This window comes from Bos taurus, chromosome 22 (genome assembly GCF_002263795.3).
Source record: "Bos taurus isolate L1 Dominette 01449 registration number 42190680 breed Hereford chromosome 22, ARS-UCD2.0, whole genome shotgun sequence".
NCBI classification, from domain to species: domain Eukaryota; kingdom Metazoa; phylum Chordata; class Mammalia; order Artiodactyla; family Bovidae; genus Bos; species Bos taurus.
This window is the reverse complement of record NC_037349.1, coordinates 13,980,967-14,004,702: the sequence shown is the minus strand read 5'-3', so window position 1 is coordinate 14,004,702 and position 23,736 is coordinate 13,980,967. Positions and strand designations below refer to the sequence as shown.

The 23,736-nt window shown below is 38.9% G+C and overlaps 1 protein-coding gene across 10 annotated transcripts in view; it reads left to right on the top strand.

The window, feature by feature from the left end:
- ULK4 (unc-51 like kinase 4) overlaps positions 1 to 23,736 on the top strand; it is a 521,202-nt gene that overhangs the window by 367,608 nt on the left and 129,858 nt on the right. For all 10 annotated transcript variants that reach the window (XM_024983119.2, XM_005222596.5, XM_059879993.1 and 7 more), the window contains one exon: positions 962 to 1,060. In XM_024983119.2, the coding sequence (XP_024838887.1) occupies positions 962 to 1,060 (99 nt within the window). The remainder of the gene's footprint in view (positions 1 to 961; positions 1,061 to 23,736) is intronic.

Below are 23,736 nucleotides of genomic sequence, written 5' to 3'. Positions count from 1 at the left end.
ACAATAATCAGTGACTTCTCTCAGTTTAAAATTACTCATCTCTCATAGAAATCTCCTCTAGAATGAGACAGTTTATAAAAAGCTCCTGGAAAAAAGACATCCTTAAAGCCACTCCTTTCTCAATTCTTGTTTCATTGCATTCTTCCTAGGCACTGTAGACCCGTATCTGAGCCTCTTCATGCAGTAGTCCAAAGTCTTGTTGATGTTGTTAATCACTCAGTTGTGTCCAACTCTGCAATCCCATGGACTGTAGCCCACCAGGTTCCTCTTTCCAGGCCAGAATGTTGGAGTGGGTTGCCATTTCCTTCTGCAGGGGATCTTCCCGGCCCAGGGATCAAACCAGTGGCTCCTGCCACATCTCCTGCATTGCAGGTGGATTCTTTCCTACTGAGTCACCAGGGAAGCCCCAGTCCAAAGCCTATTCATTCGATAAATATTTTAGATGTTATTCAAGCAGATGTGTGCATATAGAGATGGAGAACACAGTAGAATGGATTTGGTTTGCATCATAAAAGGTGCATAGAAGTGCCCAGAAGAAGCAAGCTTGGGTTATCTGGAGTCATTTAGCCTGGATTCATACTCCAGCTAAGTCATTCATTATCTGTGGGACTTCAGACATACTACTCAACCTCTCTGAACTTCAGTTTTCTCCCCTGAAAAATGGGGATAACCTCACCATGTCTCAGGATGGTTCAGAAGAAAAAGTGCTTGCCCCCCAGGGTCTGTCAACATCAACATCATCCTGCCAGTGGCCGTCCTTGCTGTTGGTTTATCACCCACACCCCTCTGTGGCCTGAGCTGGTGGCAGCATGTGCTCTCTCTGCCACGTGGTGACCGCGCGAAACTTCTCCTGGGGGCCTGCGGTTAGAGGCCTCCCCGGCCGCCATCAGGTGTTGCACTGGTCTCCCGTAGCCAAGCTGACTAATCTCCAAGACCCTTCCCCTCTCCTCTACCTGTTCAGGCACAGAAATCCGGCTCAGGAGGGAGCACTCAGGCCGCGGAAGACCTGCTGCTACTCGGCAAGCCTCTCATAGACCTCGTCAGCCTGCTCATCCCGCTGGTAAGAGCTCACGCACCTGCTCGTGCGTCTCTTGGGCCGTTGCTGAGGGTGATGTGATGTTAGTCTCATGATGTCTTGAGTTTCTCTGATATTTTGATTCCTTTCAAAACTGGAACCAAAAGAAATGTCAGAACAATGTTTAGCCTAGAAATACTAAATTTCTGCTTTAACTCTCAGTGACTTATGATCCGTTTAAGTGGATATCTAAGTAAGACTGAGTCTCAAATTCTTCTTCATGGGTATGAGGTTAAAAAAAAAATCAATGAATTCCAAGAAGGAAGAAGAAATCCATTGTGGGGATCAGTTCTCTTTCAGAAAGATATATTAGAGTTACTTGGCATGCAGGATTCCCCTAAAATGCAGAAGCACAGGCAGACTGCTGTCTCCATAGAAATAGAAGGAAATAAGTGAAATTACACAGGAGACTGCACAAGACTACAAAGTATGTGAAGAGAACCTAATGGAGACTTGGAGTTTGGAGCAAATGAATCTCATTATCTGTTTGACTTGCATTTCCCTGATAATTAGCAATGTTGAGCATCTTTTCTTGTGCCTGTCAGCCATCTGTATGTCTTTGGAGAAATGTGTATTTAGGTCTTCTGCCCATTTTTTGCTTGGGTTGTTTTTTGTTATTGAGTTGTGTGAGCTCTTTATATATTTTGGAAATACAAATGGGGCTCCAGTGAACAGAGGGAAGGCTAACCCAAATCATGCTCTCTTTATGGACGTATAAAAGATTCGGAACATCCTCGTTAAATATGACTGATGCAATATGTGATCTGTAGGATAATACTTACATCAATAGCATATAAGATTTAAACAATAAAAATAGTTCAAAGCAGATGAAGAATCTATTTCAGGTAAACTTCTAGGATTCTCTTTTTCACATATGTCTCTTATGGATGGATCTTGGTGTTTGCCACATTCTGAGATTTGCTTTCTTTTAACAGTTGAATTTATTCCAACTAGATTTATTCTTAAGCTTATCTTTAGTCTTAATTTTATTGTCTTATTGTGTATTTTCTTTCTAAATGTTTTCCTAAATTAGATGTAGGGTTTAATGCAAAGCAAAGGAAGCTTTATCAAGACAAAGAGAAGCACTCTACAATGGTAAAGAATAAAATGCACAGGAAGATATAATTATGAACTTTTTGTGTCAAATACAGAGCATAGAACTCTAAAAAGGGAGAAGAACCAGAACATACAGGGAAAAATATTTTTAAAACACAGTAGTGAGAGACTAACCTATCTCTTGGAGAAGGCAATGGCAACCCACTCCAGTACTCTTGCCTGGAAAATCCCATGGATGGAGGAGCCTGGTAGGCTGCAGTCCATGGGGTCGTGAAGAGGCGGACTCGAGTGGGCGACTTCGCTTTCACTTTTCACTTTCATGCATTGGAGGAGGAAATGACAACCCACTCCAGTGTTCTTGCCTGGAGAATCCCAGGGACAGGGGAGCCTGGTGGGCTGCTGCCTATGGGGTCCTGCAGAGTCAGACACGACTGAAGTGACTTAGCAGCAGCAGCAGCAACCTATCTCTCTCATTGCTTGATGAATCAAGTAGATAAAAATGATAATGTAGATCAGGGGTTGACAGATGAGGCAATGTGGGCTAACTCCACCCTCTTTTTGTAAGTCAAGTTCTATTGAATACAGCCACACAAACAGTTCATTTACGCATTGTCTGCAGCTGCTTTTGCATCTCAATGGTAGAGTTGAGGAGTTACAACCTGGACTCTGTAGCTCATAAGCCTGTGATGTTTACTGTCTGACTCTTTACAGAAAAAGTTAATTGACCCCTCACTCTTGCCTGGAAAATCCCATGGACGGAGGAGCCTGGTGGCTGCAGTCCATGGGGTCGCTAAGAGTCGGATACGACTGAGCGTCTTCACTTTCACTTTTCACTTTCCTGCATTGGAGAAGGAAATGGCAACCCACTCCAGTGTTCTTGCCTAGAGAATCCCAGGGACGGGGGAGCCTGGTGGGCTGCCATCTATGGGGTCGCACAGAGTCGGACACGACTGAAGTGACTAAGCAGCAGCAGCATAGAGGATATGAAAACTTTAATAAGATTAATAGAAACATATCTGTCTCTCTACCCTGAAAATTGAGACTGTACCTCCTTTTTGAATTTCTGGAAACACTTTACCATGCATTAGGTTAAAAGAATATCAGTAAATATCAGAAGAATATCAATAAGGAGGAATTGTATAGACAACATATTTTAACCATAATACAGTTACACTAGAAGGAAAAATGAAAACAATTAAAAATACACTGTTAACAAATATTCTCAATGAGCACAAAGATCTTCTGATTGTATCTCTCTGGATCCCACCAAAAGACAAAAAACACATAGTGATTTAAACAGGAGAATTTCAATATAAAGACTTATTAAACAGTAATTGAGAGTAAATGTTAAGTTTTACAAAGAACCCTATAAGTTATTCAAAAGCTGAGGGAGAATAACCAAGGAAGGACAGACTTGAAGGGTCAAGAAGCAACAGTTAGAACTGGACATGGAACAATAGACTGGTTCCAAATTGGGAAAGGAGTACTTCAAGGCTATATATTGTCACCCTGCTTATTTAACTGATGTGCAGAGTACATCATGCAAAATGCCAGGCTGGATGAAGCACAAGCTGGAATCAAGATTGCCAGGAGAAATATCAATAACCTCAGATATGCAGATGACACCACCCTTATGGCAGAAAGCGAAGAAGAACTAAAGAGCCTCTTCATGACCGTTAAAGACAAGAGTGAAAAATTTGGCTTTAAACTCAACATTCAGAAAACTAAGATCATGGCATCCGGTCCCATCATTTCATGGCAAATAGCTGGGAAAACAATGGAAACAGTGGCAGACTTTATATTTTTGGGCTCCAAAATCACTGCAGATGGTGACTGCAGCTATGTAATTAAAATACTCTTGCTCCTTAGACAGTATATTAAAAAGTAATATAAAAGTAAAAAAAAAAAGTAATCCCAACAAAGGTCTGTCTGGTCGTTTCCATGTCCTGGCTATTGTAAATAGTGCTGCAATGACCATTGGGGTACATGTGTCTTTTTCAGTTATGGTTTCCTTACGGCATATGCCTAATAGTGGGATTGCTGGGTTATATGGTAGTTTTATTCCTACTTTTTGAGAGATCTCCATACTGCTCAATATCAGAAAAACAAACAACTATATCAAAAAATGGACAAAGACCAGAACAGACATTTCTTCAAAGAAGACATACCAGATGGCCAACAAACACATGAAAATATACTCAACATCTCTCATTATTAGAGAACTGCAAGTCAAAACTATAATCAGGTATCACCTCATACCAGTCTGAATGGCCATTATCTGAAAATCTATAAACAATAAATGCTAGAGAGGATGAAGAGGAAAGGGAACCCTCTTGTACTGTTGGTTGGAATGTAAATTGGTACCATCCCTTCTTGCTGCAGTGTGTCCTCTGAGATATTTTCACCGGCCTTTGGAACTCTGAACTCTTATTACCAGTAACTTAATCACACTTAGGCTCTAGTACGTTGGCCAAACATTTACGCAAGGTATGTGAACTCTGTTGTATACATACATATTTATCACTGAAGTCATTAGCTTGAAAAATAGCCTGCAGCAAACATTCAATTTATCTTCTCTGGAAAAGATAATACACATTTATATCTCTGTATAAAGTAAAGAAAAACAGACATAAAGCTATTGAGGGCCTCAACCGGAGCACGTACAGACCAAAGATAAATTTTACAATGGTTGTTAAAAAATGTAATAAGTTACAAAATGAGGTGTTGGAATTGCTTTCCCACAGGGAAAAATAAGCAGACTTTTAGTTTTCATTGGACTTGGGTAATTGTAGAGGTATTTTGCCTAAAGGAAGGAGAATGAACTTGTTAGCTTTTGAGGTTCTTTTCAGATAGGGTCCTATGAACGTAAGCATACTTATCCTTCAGGGAATATGAAACCTGCCAAACCATACTTACACTATACCCTATGGAATCATAATGAACTATGAGAATAAGACAGTGATTTTAAGTCTGGTTAGAGAATATGATGATTCTAGACTCTCTTCCCAGAAAAATGCATAGGCTTACCTATATTCTAAGTTTTCTACATAATGCATAATTTCAAGGGGATCTTTGAACCCTCAGTTGGTAACTATAGTATAAGATATGGCCAATCAGAGACGTAACAATTTGACTGTATCTCCTGAAGAAAAGATAAATCAAAGTAATTGCTTGACCTGAATTTTTTTTTTTTTAAATAGAAAGCCAGGTTGTACTTCCAGGATGAATTTTGTAAATAGGTAATTAATTGCTATTTAAAAATATATGCTACAGATTCCTTTTCCCTATATTAACATAGGTATTTTCAAATTTATAAGAGATAACTGGTCTTAAATTTTTCTTTATTATATGCCAAAGTTGCCAGTCTTTAGCCTGGCTTATACTTTTCATATTAGCCATGCCTTTCTCATCCACTGCAACACTGACTCTGCCGCTTGGGTAGGATTGCAGTCCTCATCTAATATCTCCACTATTGAGCTCCTAAAATATTTGCTGGATTTTTTTTTTTTTAGTGACATGTCTGGCAGTTCTTTTTGTAAACTTGTAGCCTCCTGACAAAAAATTTTTTAATTACAGAGATCCAGCATATACTCTGCAGTTGATAATATACAAGATGCTCAACATCCCTTCATAAGCATCCTGCATAAGATCAAGGAGCGGCCATTGCATACACAAACACGCCAGCTTATCACACAGTGTTGTTGTTGCTGTGCAGTTGCTGAGTCGTACCCAACTCTTTGCGACCCTGTGGACTGCAGCGTGCCAGGCTTTCCTGTCCTTCACTATCTCCTGGGATTTGCTCAAACTCATGTCCGTTGAATCAGTGATGCCCTCCAACCATCTCATCCTCTGTCATCCTCTTTCCTTGCCCTCAGTCTTTCCCAGATCGGAGTCTTTTCCTATGAGATGGCCAAAGCATTGGAGCTTCAGCTTCAACATCAGCCCTTCCAATGAATATTTAGGGTTGATTTCCTTTAGGATTGATTAGTTTGATCTCCTTGCTGTCCAGGGGACTTTCAGGAGTCTTCTCCAATACCACAATTCGAAAGCATCAGTTCTTTGGCACTGAGCTTTCTTTATAGTCCAACTCTCACATCCATACATGATTACTGGAAAAATCATAGCTTTGACTAGAAAGACCTTTGTCTGCAAAGTGATGTCTCTGCTTCTTAGTATGCAGAGGTTTGTCATAGCTTTTCTTCCAAAGAGCAAGTATCTTTTAATTTCATGGCTACAGTCATCGTCTGCAATGATTTTGGAGCCCAAGAAAATAAAATCTGTCACTGTCCCCACTTTTTCCTTATCTTTCATTAAGTGATGGGACTGCATGCCATGATACAATTTTTTGAATGTTGAGTCAGTGCAATGTGGAAAATTTTGTGCTATACTTCTACGTTCCATGGGGCCTGTGGAGGGAATAACTAACTACATTATTTGGGGCAAGGAAGAAGGGCAAAATTTACCCTCTTAATCATTTTTAGTGCATAGTTCACTGGTATTAAATACATTCATAATGTTGTGCAGTCATCACCACCTCTGTAATTCTTCTCATCTTTTAAACTTAAATTCTACCTACTAAAGAGTAACTGTCCAATCCCCACTCCTCACAGCCCTTATCAACCACCATTCTATTTTCCGTCTCTGTGATTTTGACTGTTCTAATCACCTCATATAAGTAGAGTCATATAACATTTGTCAGTTTGTGAATGGTTTATTTCTTTTGTCATAATACCCTCGAGGTTCATCTGTATTAGCATACGTCAGAATTTCCTCCCTTTTTAAGGCTGAATAATATTCTGTTGTATGTCTAGGCCAAATTTTGCTTATTCATTCATCTGTTGCTGGACACATGTGGGTGGCTTTCCAGTTTTAGCTATTGTGAATAACGCTACTGCGAACATGGATGTACAAATATTTTTTGGAGACTCTGCACCAACTTTTTTGACTATAGCCAGAAATGAAATTATTAGATCATATGGTTATTCTAATCAAGTTATTTGCCCAGTTTTTAATTATGTTGTTTGTTTTTTGTCGTTGAGTATTAGAAACTCCCTGTATATTCTGAATGTTAATCCATTATCAAATATGTTATGAAAATATTTTATGACATTCTGTGGGTTGCTTTTTTACTCTGCTGATAATGTCTTTTGATGGAGAGTTTTAAAAACTTGTCATAAATTTTCATGATTTGCCTAATTTCTCATTTGTTGCCTGTACATTTTGTGTCATATCCAAGAAATCATTGCCAAATCTGGTATCATGGTTTTTTCCCTATGTTTCTTCCCAGAATTTTACAGTTTTAGGTCTTACATTTAGGTGTTTCATTAACTTTGAGTTTATTTTTGTGTGTGGTGTTAGATAAGGGTCCAACTTCATTCTTTTTGAATGTGCATATCCAGTTTTTTCAGAACTGTTTGTTGAAAAGATTGTTTTTTCCCATTAAATGGTCTTCATACCCTTGTTAAAAATTATTTAACTATGTATGTGGGGGTTTATTTCTGGAATCTCTCTTTTGTTGGTCTGTATGTCAGTCTTCATGCTGTTACCACATGTGTTTGATCATTATAGAGTAAATTTCAAAATCTACAAGTCCAGCTATGTTCTCCATTTTCAAGATTGTTTTGGCTATTTTGGGTCATTTGAAGTTACATATGGATTTTTGGATGGGGTTTTCTATTTCTGCAAAAAACTTTGTTGGGATTTTGAGAAGGATTGCATCGAATCTGTAGATTGCTTTGGGTAATATTGCTGTGTATTATTTTGATTGATTTTCATATACCGACCTATCCTTTCTTTCCAGGAGTAAAGCCCATTTGTTCGTGGCATTTGATACTTTTAATATGCTGATAAGCTTGGTTTTCCAGAATTTTGTTGAAGAGTTTTGCATCAGGGGTCATTAGGGTTATTCATCTGTAGTTCTGTTTTTTATAATGTCTTTTTCTGGATTTAGAATCAGGATAATGTTGGACTCATGGAATATGTTAGATGTTCCCTTCTCTTCAAATTTTGGGGAAAGTTTGAGAAGAATTAGTATTAGTTCTTTTTAAAATGTTTGACATAATTCATTAGTGAAACTCTGAAGTGTTTGGGACACTAAGATCCTGCAAGCTGCAAGGTGTGGCCAAAAATATAAATAAATAAAAGGAAAAATAGACTTTTTAAAAATCACATTATCTCAGTTGGCATCTGGCATGGGCAGCTGAATTGGTGTTTGAGGTGTAGCTGAGGACCCTGGTGGCTCAGGCAGTAATGAGTCTGCCTGCAATGTGGGCAAGCCGGGTTTAATCCCTGAGTCAGGAAGATCCCCTGGAGGAGAGAATGGCAACCTACTCCATTATTCTTGCCTGGAAAATCCCATGGACAGAGGAGCCTGGTGGGCTACGTTTCATGGGTCGCAGAGTCAGACATGATTGAGCAACTAACACTTTGACTTTGTGTGGCCAAGGATCCGGCCTTGTTTGTACGCCTTCACTTCCTCCTGTAGTGTCTCAGCTCTGTTGTGGTCTGCAGAGACTTAATACTGATTCAGTCTCCTTGTTTGTTACAGTTCTGTTCAATTTTCTGCTTCTTCATGATTCAGTCTTGGAAGATTTTGTGTTTCTGGGAATTTTTTCAGGAGAATTGTTTTTGTAGAAATTGTTTAATTTGTTCTAAAATGTTCATGGAATACAAAGAATCTTAGTATAGCCAAGGCAACTATGGAAGAAAATTAAGTTGAAGGGTTTAACACTACCTCAAGTCAAGATGTACGTGAAGTTATTATAATCAAAATGGCGATGCATTGGTGGAAAGGTACTTTTGAGGTTTGTGGATATGTTTCTTATCTTGATTGCTATATGTTATAAATATGTACAGTTTTTTGGCCTGCTAATTATGCTTGAAGGAAACTTAAAAAAATAAAGTCCCTTTGAAGTTACTCTATTATTATCATTTCTTCCAGAGTGAATTCTGGTAGTCTTTGTGTTCAGTGGTCTTCATTTTAGGCTTCCTTCCTAGTCAGACTCATTAAGAGTAGAAGTTATTTGTACTGTATGAGGCTGCTGTTTCTTTTCTCTGTGCGAATGGTTTGCTGTGCTTACCTTGACTGCTCCGGGTCCCCAAATTCCCATATTATGGTGATACTGGATGTATCACAGATCTAGACACCAGGCCTGTCAAGGGTTTGGCACAGGTTCTGTTGCTGCTGTTTTCAGTAGAGCAGCTTCATTTGTTCATGGAAGCCCCAAGGCTGGCACAGCTATTTCAGCTTCCTTTGGTGGACAGGGAACGCCAGCCTCCACTTCACATTCTGGGCCTGACTTTTGTCCTAGCCCCACATGGGCTCTGGCCCCAGTTACATTGGTGCTCCTAGTTGCTGCTTCTAACAGCTTTGAACCTCGAGCTTCTGTGCGTTTGTTTCATTTGTGGTCCACAAAGATATTTCTCTGTATCTTAATTTTTTTTTTCTTCTTTCAGTGGTTATGCAGTTTTTGGTGCAAAATTTGAAGTCATACACTGTTTTGACTAGAAGTCACTTGTCCACTTCCCAGCTTTATTACCAGCACGTTCAAAATTCTTGGCCACCACACGCTCTCAATAAATAACTGTGGAGTACATGGATAAGATATAACAAGTGCCAAAACTAGTTAGGAAACAAAATTGTAATAAGAGCTGATTTAAGTCATGCTGTATGCATGTGTATATAAAGGACACCAAAAGAAGGGAGGGTGGGGTGATTTATACCAAAGATTTAACGGGGTATTTCTTGAAAGTTTTTTTAATTAAAATTTTGGTTTAGGATGTGAGTCATAAAACAGGAAGGTTTAGTGTAGTGAAGAGGGACAAGGGTCCTCCCGAGGGGGCACAGGACAGCAGACGTTCAGCCTCGGCCTCGGAAGCATTCTCCACTCAGGAGTGTCCAGAAGGTGGCCTTGGAGGGAGCTGTCACACTGCACCAGCGGGGACCAAAGGGTCTTCTTGCTCTGCCCAGAGTGTAGGCTGTGAGGCATGGAAGCTCAGCAAGGGAGCTGCTTGGTCTGGCTCTTTCCACTCTCGAGATAGCTGACATTCTCTCCATCAGATGGAGAATTGTACCTGGAGTGTAATTTTAGCTTCAGAATCTTGAGCGTTTTTCCTAACACACTGTATCATTTTTAGTAAACAGTGAGGTGTTTTTTACCCCCCTAAATTTAGGATTTGAAATCCGAGTCAGATCTGACAGGTAACTCCACCTTGAAGCAGGTATCTCTCCATCCTCTCTGCCAGCGGCCCGCTCAGTAGGAAAACTTCATAAATATTCACCAGCTCTGCAACTCCTAAGTTTCTCACAGTAGCTGCTACAACAGAATTCACTCTAATTCTGCCAGTAAAGGCCAACATACTGTTCTGTTCTGTGGAGGCGATGAGCAATTTTGTTGGATTTCCTGTGGCAATAAATTGACCCTGTACTGCTATAATAAACTGTATTTCAGTCCTCCAAAATAAGCAGCTAGGTATGTCTCAACAGAGCATAAAAGTTCATTTTGAATTTAAAAATACTGTTCTTCTACTTTGAGACTCAGTAAGTTACATGTCTTGGCGCCTGTGTTGCATCCATGAATGATAAGAATCGTGATTTATTTTAGGAAGAAAACAGGTGAAGATTTTTTTTTTTTTTTGATGTACAGAAAGGTATTTTTGGGAAGGGGGGCATGATTTGCTAATCAATTAATTCTTTTTAAAGATATTGTTCCTTTTTTATTGCAGTACAGTTGATTTACAGCATTGCATCACTTTCAGGTGTACGACACAGTGATTCATATATACATACACATATATTCCTTTTTCAGATTCTTTTCATCTATAGGTTGTTACAAAGTATTGAGTATAGTTCCCTGTGCTATACAGTAGATGCTTATTGTTTGCCTATTTAGTACTATGTACATGTTAATTCCAGATTCCTAATTTATCCCTCCCCTTGCCCTCTTTTCCCTTTGCTAACTGTAACTTTACTTTCTATGTCTGTGGATCTATTTCTGGTTTGTAAATAAGGTCATTTGTATCTTTTTCTTAGATTCCACATATAAGCAACAGCATGTGATATTTGTCTTTCTCTGTCTGACTTACTTTTCACCTAATAAGATAAGCTCTGGGTCTATCCAGTTTGCTACAAATGGCAATATTTCATTCTTTTTTTAGAGTTGAGTAATAATCCATTCTTGATGCCCTTTTGAGTAGACATGTCACAGGCAGCAGCCCCTGGGCCTGCTCTCTAATTACTGTCAAAGAGCATGACTCCCTGGTCCCCCTTCCCAAGCAGGACATTTTGGGCAGACAGGCTCTAACATGTCCTTATACAATGGCCCAGCACAGCCATTTGACACAATATGCAAAGGCACCTTTTTCATCCCGTTTATTTGAAAGATTCACCAGGGAGTTGAAATGACCATTTGTCACCTGCTGCTGCTGCTGCTAAGTCGCTTCAGTCGTGTCCCACTCTGTGCGACCCCATAGACGGCAGCCCACCAGGCTCCCCCGTCCCTCGGATTCTCCAGGCAAGAACACTGGAGTGGGTGGCCATTTCCTTCTCCAATGCATGAAAGTGAAAAGTGAAAGTGAAGTCGCTCAGTCGTGTCTGACTCTTCTCGACCCCATGGACTGCAGCCTACCAGGCTCCTCCATCCATGGGATTCTCCAGGCAAGAGTACTGGAGTGGGGTGCCATTGCCAAGTCAGTAATTGGACCAGAGAAGTTCTTCTGGCCCTTTCTATCATTCTAAAATTCACTCAAGAGAGAATGAAAAATACCTAGTATCAGTAGCAGAAAAGGTGTAATATTTTTCCAAAAATATTTTCAAAGAATCTTTGTTGCATGCAGTTCCATGTTCCTACTTGTAAGGTATCACTTGGGCCAGGAAGTAATTGTATTGGTATTTAGTTCAAAGTTAGGATTTATTCTCACTTGAATCCTAACCATTTTAGACTTATTTTTGGGCCATGTCTACATGATCTGGTAAAATAGATTGAGACTCATCAGCCTTGACTGATTTGAACTTGTTAGCATATTTCTTAGCAATGTGTTCTGTTGTGGATTGTGTGCCTGTGTGCGTACCTTCTGTTCGTTATTTTTATTTTCATTTTGATTGGATTCCCTAGGGTCATTAGTAGTCAGGTTTCCATAATGTCTGTCTATCCTTGGAACTGAACCATCTTCAGGAACAATAGTGGGACATCACTAAAGACTTGCCATATAGAATGCACTTCCTGTCATCATTCTGCCATCACGAGCATGCCTGTTGGACTATAGACTTTCAAGTGCAGTAGACAAACACTCATTTTACAGAGAAGTAAATGTGAGGATAAGCTGTTTCGTTGAGCTTTTCCTGTCTTTCTTTTCTGTTAGTGTGAACTGAAGGGTTAAGTTTTCAGCTTATAACTTTTTTTTTTAAATAAGCGTGGTTTTGCACATAATTAAAGATACACTTGAGGCAAAAATAGGAAACTCACATTTCATGTAAATGAAACCTCAAAGCTGTTTGGAATGTGGAGACCAAGATAATTACAAAATCCATCATGCAGAAACACTGCAAATACAGACAATTCAATGTGTTACCCAGTTATCAGTTTCTCTTAATTTATCACTGAGAGAAAAACAAATTGAATATTTGATAGCTAACCTCATTTTTCCTGTACTAGTAATTGTTTAAAAATCAAGTTCAAAACACTTTGAGCATTAACACTGGGAAAATATAAAGTACCAAAATGTAAAATAATAATAAAATAATATGTTTTTTATGCTGGAGCCTCACATACATGATGCCAAAAAGTATGAATGAAAAATTAAAAAAAAAATTATTTGATAATCTTGATTTATGGGCAGAAGGTGAAACATTGTTTCTGCTGTGCCTTTGAGGGTGTTTCTGGAAGAGATTAGCATTTGAACAGTAGATTCAGTAAAGCAGATTGTCCTTACTGATGCAAATAGGCATCACTCAACTGTTTGATGGCCTGCAAAGAACAAAAAGGCAGAGGAAGGCACACGTGCTGTGCATTTGAGCTGGATGTTCACCTGCTGCCTTCATGCATTGGAACTCCTGGATCCTGGGTCTTCAGGCTCAGACTAGGGTTTGCACCGTTTGCTCCCCTGGTTTTCAGGGCCTTTGGATTTGGATAAGAATTATACCATCAGCTTTCCTGGGCTTCGAGCTCTTGGATGGCAAATCCATGGAACTTTTCAGCCTCTATAATTATGGGAGCCAGTCCTTCATAATAAATCTCTTTCTGCATAATTATATATCTCTTGTTGGCTCTTTTTCTGGAGAATCCTGTCTAATATACTAGTTGAAAAGGCTGTAAATTTAAAATTTTAATATGTGTTGCCACATTGCCATCCTTAAAAGGTAGACTTTTTCATTCTCACTAAAAGAAAGGCTACCCATTTCCCCACAGCCTTGCTGATACTGAGTTTTATGAACTTACATCATTTTGCTTTTCTTGTAGATGACGTTTTGTATGTCTTTGGTGTTTTGTATTTATTTAATTCTTAATGTAATTTAACATCTTTGGTGGGTTTGTTAGCCACTGGTGTATCTTTTTCTATAAATTCCTTTAGTGTATTCTTTGCTGATTTATTTTCTGTTTAGTTTACTCTTTTCTGTTGATTTTTAAGAATTCTTTGTCTAGTAAGATGTTTATTATTTTGTCATAACAAATATACCTTTTATTTTCTTTCTGTATTTCTAATTTTTTTGGTACTTTAGCTCTAAAGGTAGTTTTCATTTAGTAGTCACTTTTATGAGTTTTTCTTTATGACTTTTGGATTTTATGTCATCTTTTAAAAGGTCTTCCCATTCCAAGAATATAAATATATTCATCTGTATTTTCTTCTGGTACTGTCATGATTGATTGCTTTCTACCTTTCGGTATTTGGTTTAGTCAGGATTATTGGAGAAGGCAGTGGCACCCCACTTCAGTACTCTTGCCTGGAAAATCCCATGGATGGAGGAGCCTGGTAGGCTGCAGTCCATGGGGTCGTGAAGAGTCGGACACGACTGAGCGACTTCACTTTCACGCATTGGAGAAGGAAATGGCAACCCACTCCAGTGTTCTTGCCTGGAGAATCCGAGGGATGGGGGAGCCTCGTGGGCTGCTGTCTGTGGGGTCGCACAGAGTCGGACACGACTGAAGCGACTTAGCAGCAGCAGCAGGATTATTATTTTGTTGTTAGGAGTAGGGTGGACATCTATGTGATAGTATATTTGTAAAAGATTTCAAACATCACATACTATTAAGATTTTGTTTTTTATCCTTTGGCATATAATTGTTAGGTTAGTGGGGGTAGCACCTACATATATCTTATGAAAATACATTTCTTTGAATATAGTTGGTTCTATTTGTTCTTTGCACCACAATCATTACATAATTGGAAGTAGTTTGTGTTCTAAGAGACAATAGGAAAACACGTCCTGTGAAAATAGCATCTCTTTGACCTAATTGGATATCTTCCTAATAAAACTAAAGGGGATGAAACCATAGTGATTCTTCTATAGCACAGGAAAGAAGGTGAGTAGTAGCCGCCAAGCAGGAGAGCTGTTCTGATATGACCCACCGCCCCTCCCAACCCCGCCCAGGGATTACCAGAAGAGCCTTCCTTTTACATTGTGTGATCCTCCAGAGAAACTAGCATTTTCAGTGTGGAAAGACAGCTTTTCTCCACTGATTCATCAAGTAGAAATAGTCATGATCAAGACATTTGGGGTGATGATGAAAACTCCATTTAAAGTCAAGAGGTGTTGTGGATAACATAGCTTGACGTGTGTGTGTGTGTGTGTGTGTGTATGTACTTTATATCTACTTCAGTGTCATACTGGTTGCATTTTACTTTGCCAATGTTGGTGTTTAATGTCTACACCTCCTACAGTGTATGCTAGATTTTTAAACTGTGGAAACCGCTATTGCTTTGTCTTCCAAGGGGCTAATAGCCTAGTGATACTGAACTCTGTATTTATAGGTGATAGCAATGGCACCCCACCCCAGTACTCTTGCCTGGAAAAGCCCATGGACGGAGGACCCTGGTGGGCCGCAGTCCATGGGGTCGCTAAGAGTCGGACACGACTGAGCAACTTCATTTTGACTTTTCATTTTCATGCATTGGAGAAGGAAATGGCAACCCACTCCAGTGTTCTTGCCTGGAGAATCTGAGGGACGGGGGAGCCTGGTGGGCTGCCGTCTATGGGGTTGTACAGAGTCGGACACGACTGAAGTGACTTAGCAGCAGCAGCAGCAACAAAAAGGGAAATGGTTACATCTCTTAAAGGGAGAAACAAAACTATATTAGCTGGTTGATTCGACAGTCCGTGTGAGGCTGTCTGGGGTGGCACAGTGGAAAAGAATGTGCCTGCCAATGCAGGAGAAGCAGGAGATCCGGGTTAGGTCCCTGAGTCAGGAAGATCTTCTGGAGGAGGAAATGGCAACCAACTCCGGGATTCTTGCCTGGAAAAATTCTGTGGACAAAGGAGCCTGATGGAGTACAGTCCATAGTGTCCCAAAAGAGTCGGACACAGCTGAACACACATGCGCACGAGGCTGTTTGGCAAGATGCCTGGTATTTCCGTGATGCAGATGGGTCATCTCTGAACACCCATTCATTTAGTTGTGGTTGAGTTGGCTTCATCAGTTACCAGATGAAAGGCTTTGGGCAAGTTAGTAAGTCTCCATTTCCATGTCAAAAAAAGGAGGAAATTTTAACACCTCATGCGGTTTTAGGAAAGCTAAAGGAACAATGTGTGAAGAACTCTTGTCACAGCACTTGGCACATAGTAACTGCCACCATCACTGTGTTCTTCTCTCCTCTCGTTGTGTCCGTTCTGATGGTGGTCTTGTCTTTATTACTAGTAATATATTAACATGCGGTGAAAAACCCTCATGGCTACCACCTCCAAATGTAATTCCCAGGTGCCTTTAGAAATGAACTGTATTTAAAAGATGAGCAGTAAACACTCTGAGTTTGTTTTATTTTTGCCACCCTGAAAAAAAAAAAAGTTTGATTTTATACAAATTCAGAAAGCCTGTCTGCACATCATTTTTGAAGCAGAAAAATAATGTTGATATTTAGTAGTATGGATATTTAGCCGTGACTGTGATGCAGTGAAGTTAACAGTTTTGATAACGATGTTTGGCTTTTTTGTTTTGTTTAATGCCTGCAAAATTATCCTGCCTACGGCTCCCAGAGGCCCTTCCCATACAGCGTGTTCTGTAATCGTATCACTGATCTAATAAACATCTATCTCTTACTGTAATAAACTCTCTTTGTGAACAGCCTCATTAATGTGCTGAAATAATGGACCCCAGGGTACTTCCAGCAATTTCCCTGTAGCTCCAAAGTGAGCTGGCCTGACGGCCCTGTTGGTGGGAAGCATACCACTTCAGCTCCGATGAGTGAGTCTCCTGCAGTGTCACAGGTCACAGGCGTGCAAGGGGCAGAGCCTCCCAGCAAAGCTGCTTTAGGGGCAACAGAATCCTACAGCGTGATACTTCAGACCAACGGTCTCATTTTAATTCTGGATCAGTCTCTTTGAATAAATGAACCATTAGTTTGTGAAGCTGAGACTTTGCCGTGTGGAATTTATGCACATTGTCTGGATAATAAAGCCATAACTATGATTAACCAGTTTTATGCAGAGAATGTTCTTCTTCCAGTTGTAAAAATTGCCTGGTTTGGTAAGGTTTTACTGTTAGGAAGTGGTTTTTTTAATTTTATTAGCTTGGTAATTTTACTATAAAATATCCGTTCATTTATTGAAAATAAAATCCATTTTTAGAGATGAATGTATTATCGCCTATGTGTTTTCCTTTGGAGTATATTCTCTACCTCAAACCTCTACTATTTCAATACGAGCTTTGCAGAAAGGGATTATTTTAGCATAAAGAGGACTCCAGGTATTTTTCAATATCCTGGATTCAGCAGTCATTTTTGCAGAATTCTAAACTATAATTCTATAATACATTTTTTAAAATTCAGGTCTCTTTCGGCATTATTTGATGGTCATAATAAATTATGACTGTCTGTTGCAGAAACTATTATATGCTACCTTAGTCCTTCTTACCTTCTCCAGCCATTGTCATTTGTTATAATGAGTCTTGTATTTGCCTTTTGTGAGTTAGTGAGGGTCATTACAGAGGGTACCCAGGAAATTGCCCCTCTTTAAAATTTTAGGGATATTTATCTTTCTCTTTCTGACTTCACTTTATATAAACAGTGTCTAGGTTCATCCATGTCTGTACAAATGACCAGTTCGTTCATTTTTATGGCTGAGTAATGTGTACCACATCTTCTTTATCCATTCCTTGGTTGATGGACATTTAGGTTGCTTCCATGTCTTGACTATTATAAACAGTGCTACTATGAACACTGAGGTGCTTGTATGTTTTTTGAAGTATGGTTTCTCTCAGTATATGATCAGGATTAATGCATATATGTGAAATCTAGAAAAATGCATAGATGATCTTATTTGTAGAGCAGATATAGAGACACGGATGTAGAGAGCAGGTACTTGGATACTGAGAGGGAACGGGGCGGTGGATTGGCAGACTGGAGTTGACACATATGCACTATTGATACTATGTATAAAATAAAATCCTGAGAATATACTGTATTGCACAGGGAGTTCTGCAACAAGTGCCTTGTGTGTGTCCTAACACATCACTCTACTATCGCCCCAAATTAGATGTAATTATTTCATATTGTTAGGTTAATTATGTTCCTCTTATGGCTTGCAGTTGTAATTATCTTTTATTTCTTGTCTGGCTATTCATTGTGAAAACTAATAAACATCTTTTACTATTGTGATTATGTAACTGTTATTCATTTTAATACCATTGCATCATGATCGGTCAACCAGAATATAATAGAATTCTGTAACATGAAACTACAATTTAATAGAACCTGTGATCACTTTTTAAAATTCAAATGCATATTAGAATTATCTTGTAACATTTCTGAAAAATATAAAATGCCCAGGTATTGTTTTTTGTTTCCTCCAAATCTCCAGATGTGATTTAGTTTATGTTTTCCAACTTCGTTCTGTTTTCAGTTTTTCTTTCTCAAGCCTTTATCAAGTGTAGTAAGCAGAAAAGCTTTTGTGTACATATATATAAATAATATGTATAATATACTTATTTTAGAAAACTTAGAATTTTTGCTCAGCTAAAAAATTTATGACATTTTGGTTCCACTTGTTTAACTAAGTATGACTAGAATGCTAGATTTCTAATTTGTATTCACTCAAAATTTTGATATAATTCCGTTTATTCTGGCCTCTAGTGTTACTACTAAAGTCTAGAAGGCTTATTATTTTAGGGATTAAAAAAAAATTTCAACAAAGCTTGAAACTTCTAATCTAATTCTGAAAATACAAGAAATATGTTGTAAAACAACAACAACAACAAAATTAACATGTGATACAGTACTAACTGAAGTACAGATTTTTCTTCAAATTTCACAAAATTTTATGCTAGTGTCCATTATTTGTTTTCATACCTTATTTAAGATTCCACATTGTATTTGGTTACATTGAGCAACTTTCAGTTCAGTTCAGTCGCTCAGTCGTGTCTGACTCTTTGTGACCCCATGAATTGCAGCACACCAGGCCTCCCGGTCCATCACCAACTCCTGGAGTTCATTCAAACTCATGTCCATCGAGTCGGTGATGCCATCCAGCCATCTCATCCTCTGCCGTCCCCTTCTCCTCCTGCCCCCAATCCCTCCCAGCATCAGAGTCTTTTCCAATGAGTCAACTCTTCGCATGAGGTGGCCAAAGTACTGGAGTTTCAGCTTTAGCATCATTCCTTCCAAAGAACACCCAGGGCTGATCAGAATGGACTGGTTGGATCTCCTTGCAGTCCAGGGGGACTCTCAAGAGTCTTCTCCAACACCACAGTTCCAAAGCATCAATTCTTCAGCACTCAGCCTTCTTGACAGTCCAACTCTCGCATCCATACATGACCACTGGAAAAACCATAGCCTTGAGCAACTTTCAGTTCAGTTCAGTTCAGTCGCTCAGTCGTGTCTGACTCTTTGCGACCCCATGAATCGCAGCACACCAGGCCTCCCTGTCTATCACCAGCTCCCGGAGTTCACCCAGACTCACGTCCATCGAGTTAGTGATGCCATCCAACCATCTCATCCTCTGTCATCCCCTTCTCCTCCTGCCCCCAATCCCTCCCAGCATCAGAGTCTTTTCCAGTGAGTCAACTCTTCGCATGAGGTGGCCAAAGTACTAGAGTTTCAGCTTTAGCATCATTCCTTCCAAAGAAATCCCAGGGCTGATCTCCTTCAGAATGGACTGGTTGGCTCTCCTTGCAGTCCAAGGGACTCTCAAGAGTCTTCTCCAACACCACAGTTCAAAAGCATCAGTTCTTTGGTGCTCAGCCTTCTTCAGCATTCAACAAATTCTGATAAATTCTCTTTTCATTTTTATTCTGTTACACATTATTTTCTACTTTTCCTTGTTATGGTTTCTTAGATACTCCCATCATTTAAAAGTAGACATTTGATTTCCAAATACATGGGGTTAAGTATCTTTGATATTAATTGCTCATTTCAAAGCTTTCTTCTCTGTAGTTACCCTCTGTGTTTTTTCGGTTTTCTAACTTTATTGAGGCTTTTAATGGCTAAGTCAAGGATCTCTCTTGGTAAACGTCACATTGCACTTGAAAATATGTGGGTTATTTTCAAATATTGTTTGATATTGATTTCTACATAATTCCACTGTGATAAGAGAGCAGACTGTATAATTTCAATACCTTTAGACTGTGAAATTTTTGCACCTTGTTTTATGTCCCTGGTTGTATTCCAGTGTCTCCTGGTTTATAATCTATGAGAGTTTGAATAAAATTTGTATCCTCCTGGGTGTGTAAACATTGCATGCTGTGCTGTGCTTAGTTGCTCAGCTGTGTCTGACTCTTTGCAACCCCATGGACTGTAACCTGCCAGGCTCCTCTGTCTGTGGGGATTCTCCAGGCAAGAATACTGGAGTGGGTTGCCATGCCTGCCTCCAGGGGATCTTCCCAACCCAGGGATCAAACCCAGGTCTCCAGCATTGCATGGGGATTCTTTACCATCTGAGCCACAGGCAAGCCTGTGAAAATTGTATAAGTCTTAATAATGTTGAATTGGTTCATTGCTCTTTAGGTCTACTGTGTCCTTCTACTTTTCTGTCCATTCTATTAAGTTTTGAGAGTTTGATACTGAAACTTCAAATAAAAATCTGAATTTATCTACTTAAAAAATAATTGTAATATATAGTGGAACTATGTGTAACTTTGTTCTATGTTTACCAAGTCTCCCACAAATGTGTTATAATAATCTTTCAATAATTTAAAAAATCAAAAAGAAATATAATTTAGAAAAACAAAAATTCAGTCAAGGGTCAAGGATTGTAAAAATGCTCTAGGAGACATTCAAAGAACAAAAGTTCAAAAGGAAAAACACCAATACAGTATAATAACGCATATATATGGAATTTAGAAAGATGGTAACAATAACCCTATGTACGAGACAGCAAAAGAGACACTGATGTATAAAACAGTCTTATGGACTCTATGGGAGAGGGAGAGGGTGGGAAGATTTGGGAGAATGGCATTGAAACATGTAAAATATCATGTATGAAACGAGATGCCAGTCCAGGTTTGATGCACGATACTGGATGCTTGGGGCTAGTGCACTGGGACGACCCAGAGGGATGGTATGGGGAGGGAGGAGGGTGGAGGGTTCAGGATGGGGAACACATGTATACCTGTGGTGGATTCATTCTGATATTTGGCAAAACTAATACAATTATGTAAAGTTTAAAAATAAAATAAAATTAAAAAATAAAAATTAAAAAAAAAAGAAAACCATAATTATAGAATATAAAAATCCAATAAAAAGACAAAATAGCATATTGAGCAAAGCTAAATGGATAATGAAGACGACGAAGTCAAGGAAACTTTTTTTTACAAGGGTCAAAGAGAAAAGGCAGATTGTCAATCAACATTCCAGTCATTCTGACAGGGGATCATTCAGGAGTATTAATAGAAACCAGAAGATGATGGAGTACTTTATAAAAGGTCTGAGAAATAATGATGAACTTTGAAGTATCTGTTAAACTAAATAATCATATTCACACACACACACACACACACGACATTGTTACCAATAGACCTGCAACTTAAAAAACAGTTACTGATAAAGTCAGTATACTGGATAAATAAGGATTTGGAGGAGAGTTAAGGGTATGCAGAGGAGCTTAAAACTGCATTTGTTGGATCATCAGTAATTATCTTGCAATACTCCATAGATCTTTATGTTTGACAGACTTCATCGCAATTTAAAAAGTGATTATAGTATGAGAAAATAGATAATAAAAACACCACAGTGTTATTAATGACAATTTACGAATACTGTCTAAGAATTTAAAGGAAGAACAAAAGGAAAAGAAAAGTAGATCAGGGGACTTCCCTGGTGGTCCCGTGACTAAGACTCGGCACTCCCAATGCAGGGTGCCCTGGTTCCATCCCTGCTTAGGGAACTAGACCCCCATGCTGCAGCTGAGGAGTCTGCATGCTGCAACTAGAGTGAAAGTGTTAGTCGCTCAGCTGTGTCCAACTCTTTGTGAGTCCACGGACCCCTGCTAGGCTTCTCTGTCCATGGCATTTCCCAGGCAAGCATACTGGAGTAGGTTGTCATTTCCTTATCCAGGGGATCGTCCCAACCCAGGGATCGAACCTGGGTCTCTTGCGCTGAAGGCAGATTCTTTACCATCTGAGACACCAGGGAAGCCCACAACTAAAATATCCCAAAACTAAAAAGATCCCACATGCCACAACTCAGGCCCAGCACAGCCAAAGTAATTAATTATTTTTTTGATTAAGAAGGGAAGACTAGAGCATTTACAAGGAGAGCGAGCTTGCACATCTTAAGTGGGGAAAGTGTTTCAGTGGTTGGAGAGTATTAAGAGCCATAAAGGGAAGACAAAACAAGAATGAAGAGAACGTTCCAACTGATATATATGTATATAATATAAAAACTTAGAATTAACTTATTGATTTCTGCCAAAACAAACAAACAGAAAACCCTATTGGGATTTCGACTGGGATTACGTTTAGTCTTAATTTGGAGAGAATGACATTTTAACAAAATTGCCTTCCCACTCATGAATGTGGTGTATCCCTTCACTTATTTGGGTCCTCTTTAATTTATCTCAACAATATTTTGTATTTTTAAGTGTATAGGTCTTTCATCTTTTTCAGACTTATCCCTGAATATTTCACTTTTTTGGATGTTATGGTACATGATATTATTTGTTTTTTTGTGAGTACCTATTTATCAGACACGACTGAGCGACTGATCTGATCTGATTATATTTATTGATGGACATTTAGGTGGTTTATAGTTTTTTCAGTTACAGCAATGCAGTGAATAACTTTGTACATGCAAATATACTCACATCTGATTATTTCCCTTAAATTGTTTTAAATTTTTTATTGTAGTTGCTATGCAGTATTATATTGATCTCATAGTATAGGTATACAGTATAGTGATTCATAATTTTTAAAGGTTGTACTCCATTTATATTTATTATAAAATATTGGTTATATTCCCCACATTGTACAATATATCCTTGTAACTTATTTCATACAGAATACTTTGTACCTCTGAATTTCCCACTCATACATTGGCTCTCATCCCTACCCTTTCGCCACTGGTAAACACTAGTTTTTTCACTAGTTTTTCTCCATGTTTGTGAGTCTACTTCTTTTTTGTTGTATTGACTAGTCTGTTGTATTTTTAAGATTCCACATAAAAGTGATGTCATACTATGTTTCCTTTCTCTGACTTATTTCACTGAGCATAATGCCCTCCAAGTCCATCCAGGTTGCTGCAAATGGCAAATGTCATTCTTTGTGTGGCCAAGTAGTATTCCATTGGCATATGTATGTGTATATATCTGTGTGTGTGTATATGTGTGTGTGTGTGTGTGTCTATCTATATAGTGCATCTTCTTTATCCATTCATCTGTTGATGGACACACAGGTTTCTTTTGTATCTTGGCAATAGCAAATATTGCTGCTATGAGCTTTGGGTTGCATTTATCTTTTCCATTTCATGTTTTTGCTTGTAACCTTTAAACTCATTTTTGGACTCTAGTGGGTTGTTTGTGAATTCCGCTGAATTTTCTACATCAAGAATCATGTCTTCTGCAAATAAGCAGTTAAGTCTTTTCCAATCTGAGTTTCTTATATTTGTTTGTTTGTTTGTTTATTCATTTTGGCCCGGCTGCACTGGCCAGAAACTTCCCTGTTGATTGGAAGTGGTGAGAGCCGATGTTCCTCTCTGTCTTCCTGATCAGAGTGAGGCATTCAGTCTCTGACATGTTTTTATCACCTTCTACTCCTTGTTTGCCGAGTTTTTGTTAGAAACAGGTGTTGCATATTGAATACTTTTTCTATTGAGATGATTGTGGTTTTTATTTTTAAATTATTAATATGATATTATGGATTGACTGTATCCCTTAACAAAGATGTATTAAAACCCTCACCCCCCAGTACCTCAGAATATGACCTTAGTTGGAAGTAGGATCATGTACATAATTGGTTAAGATGAGGTCA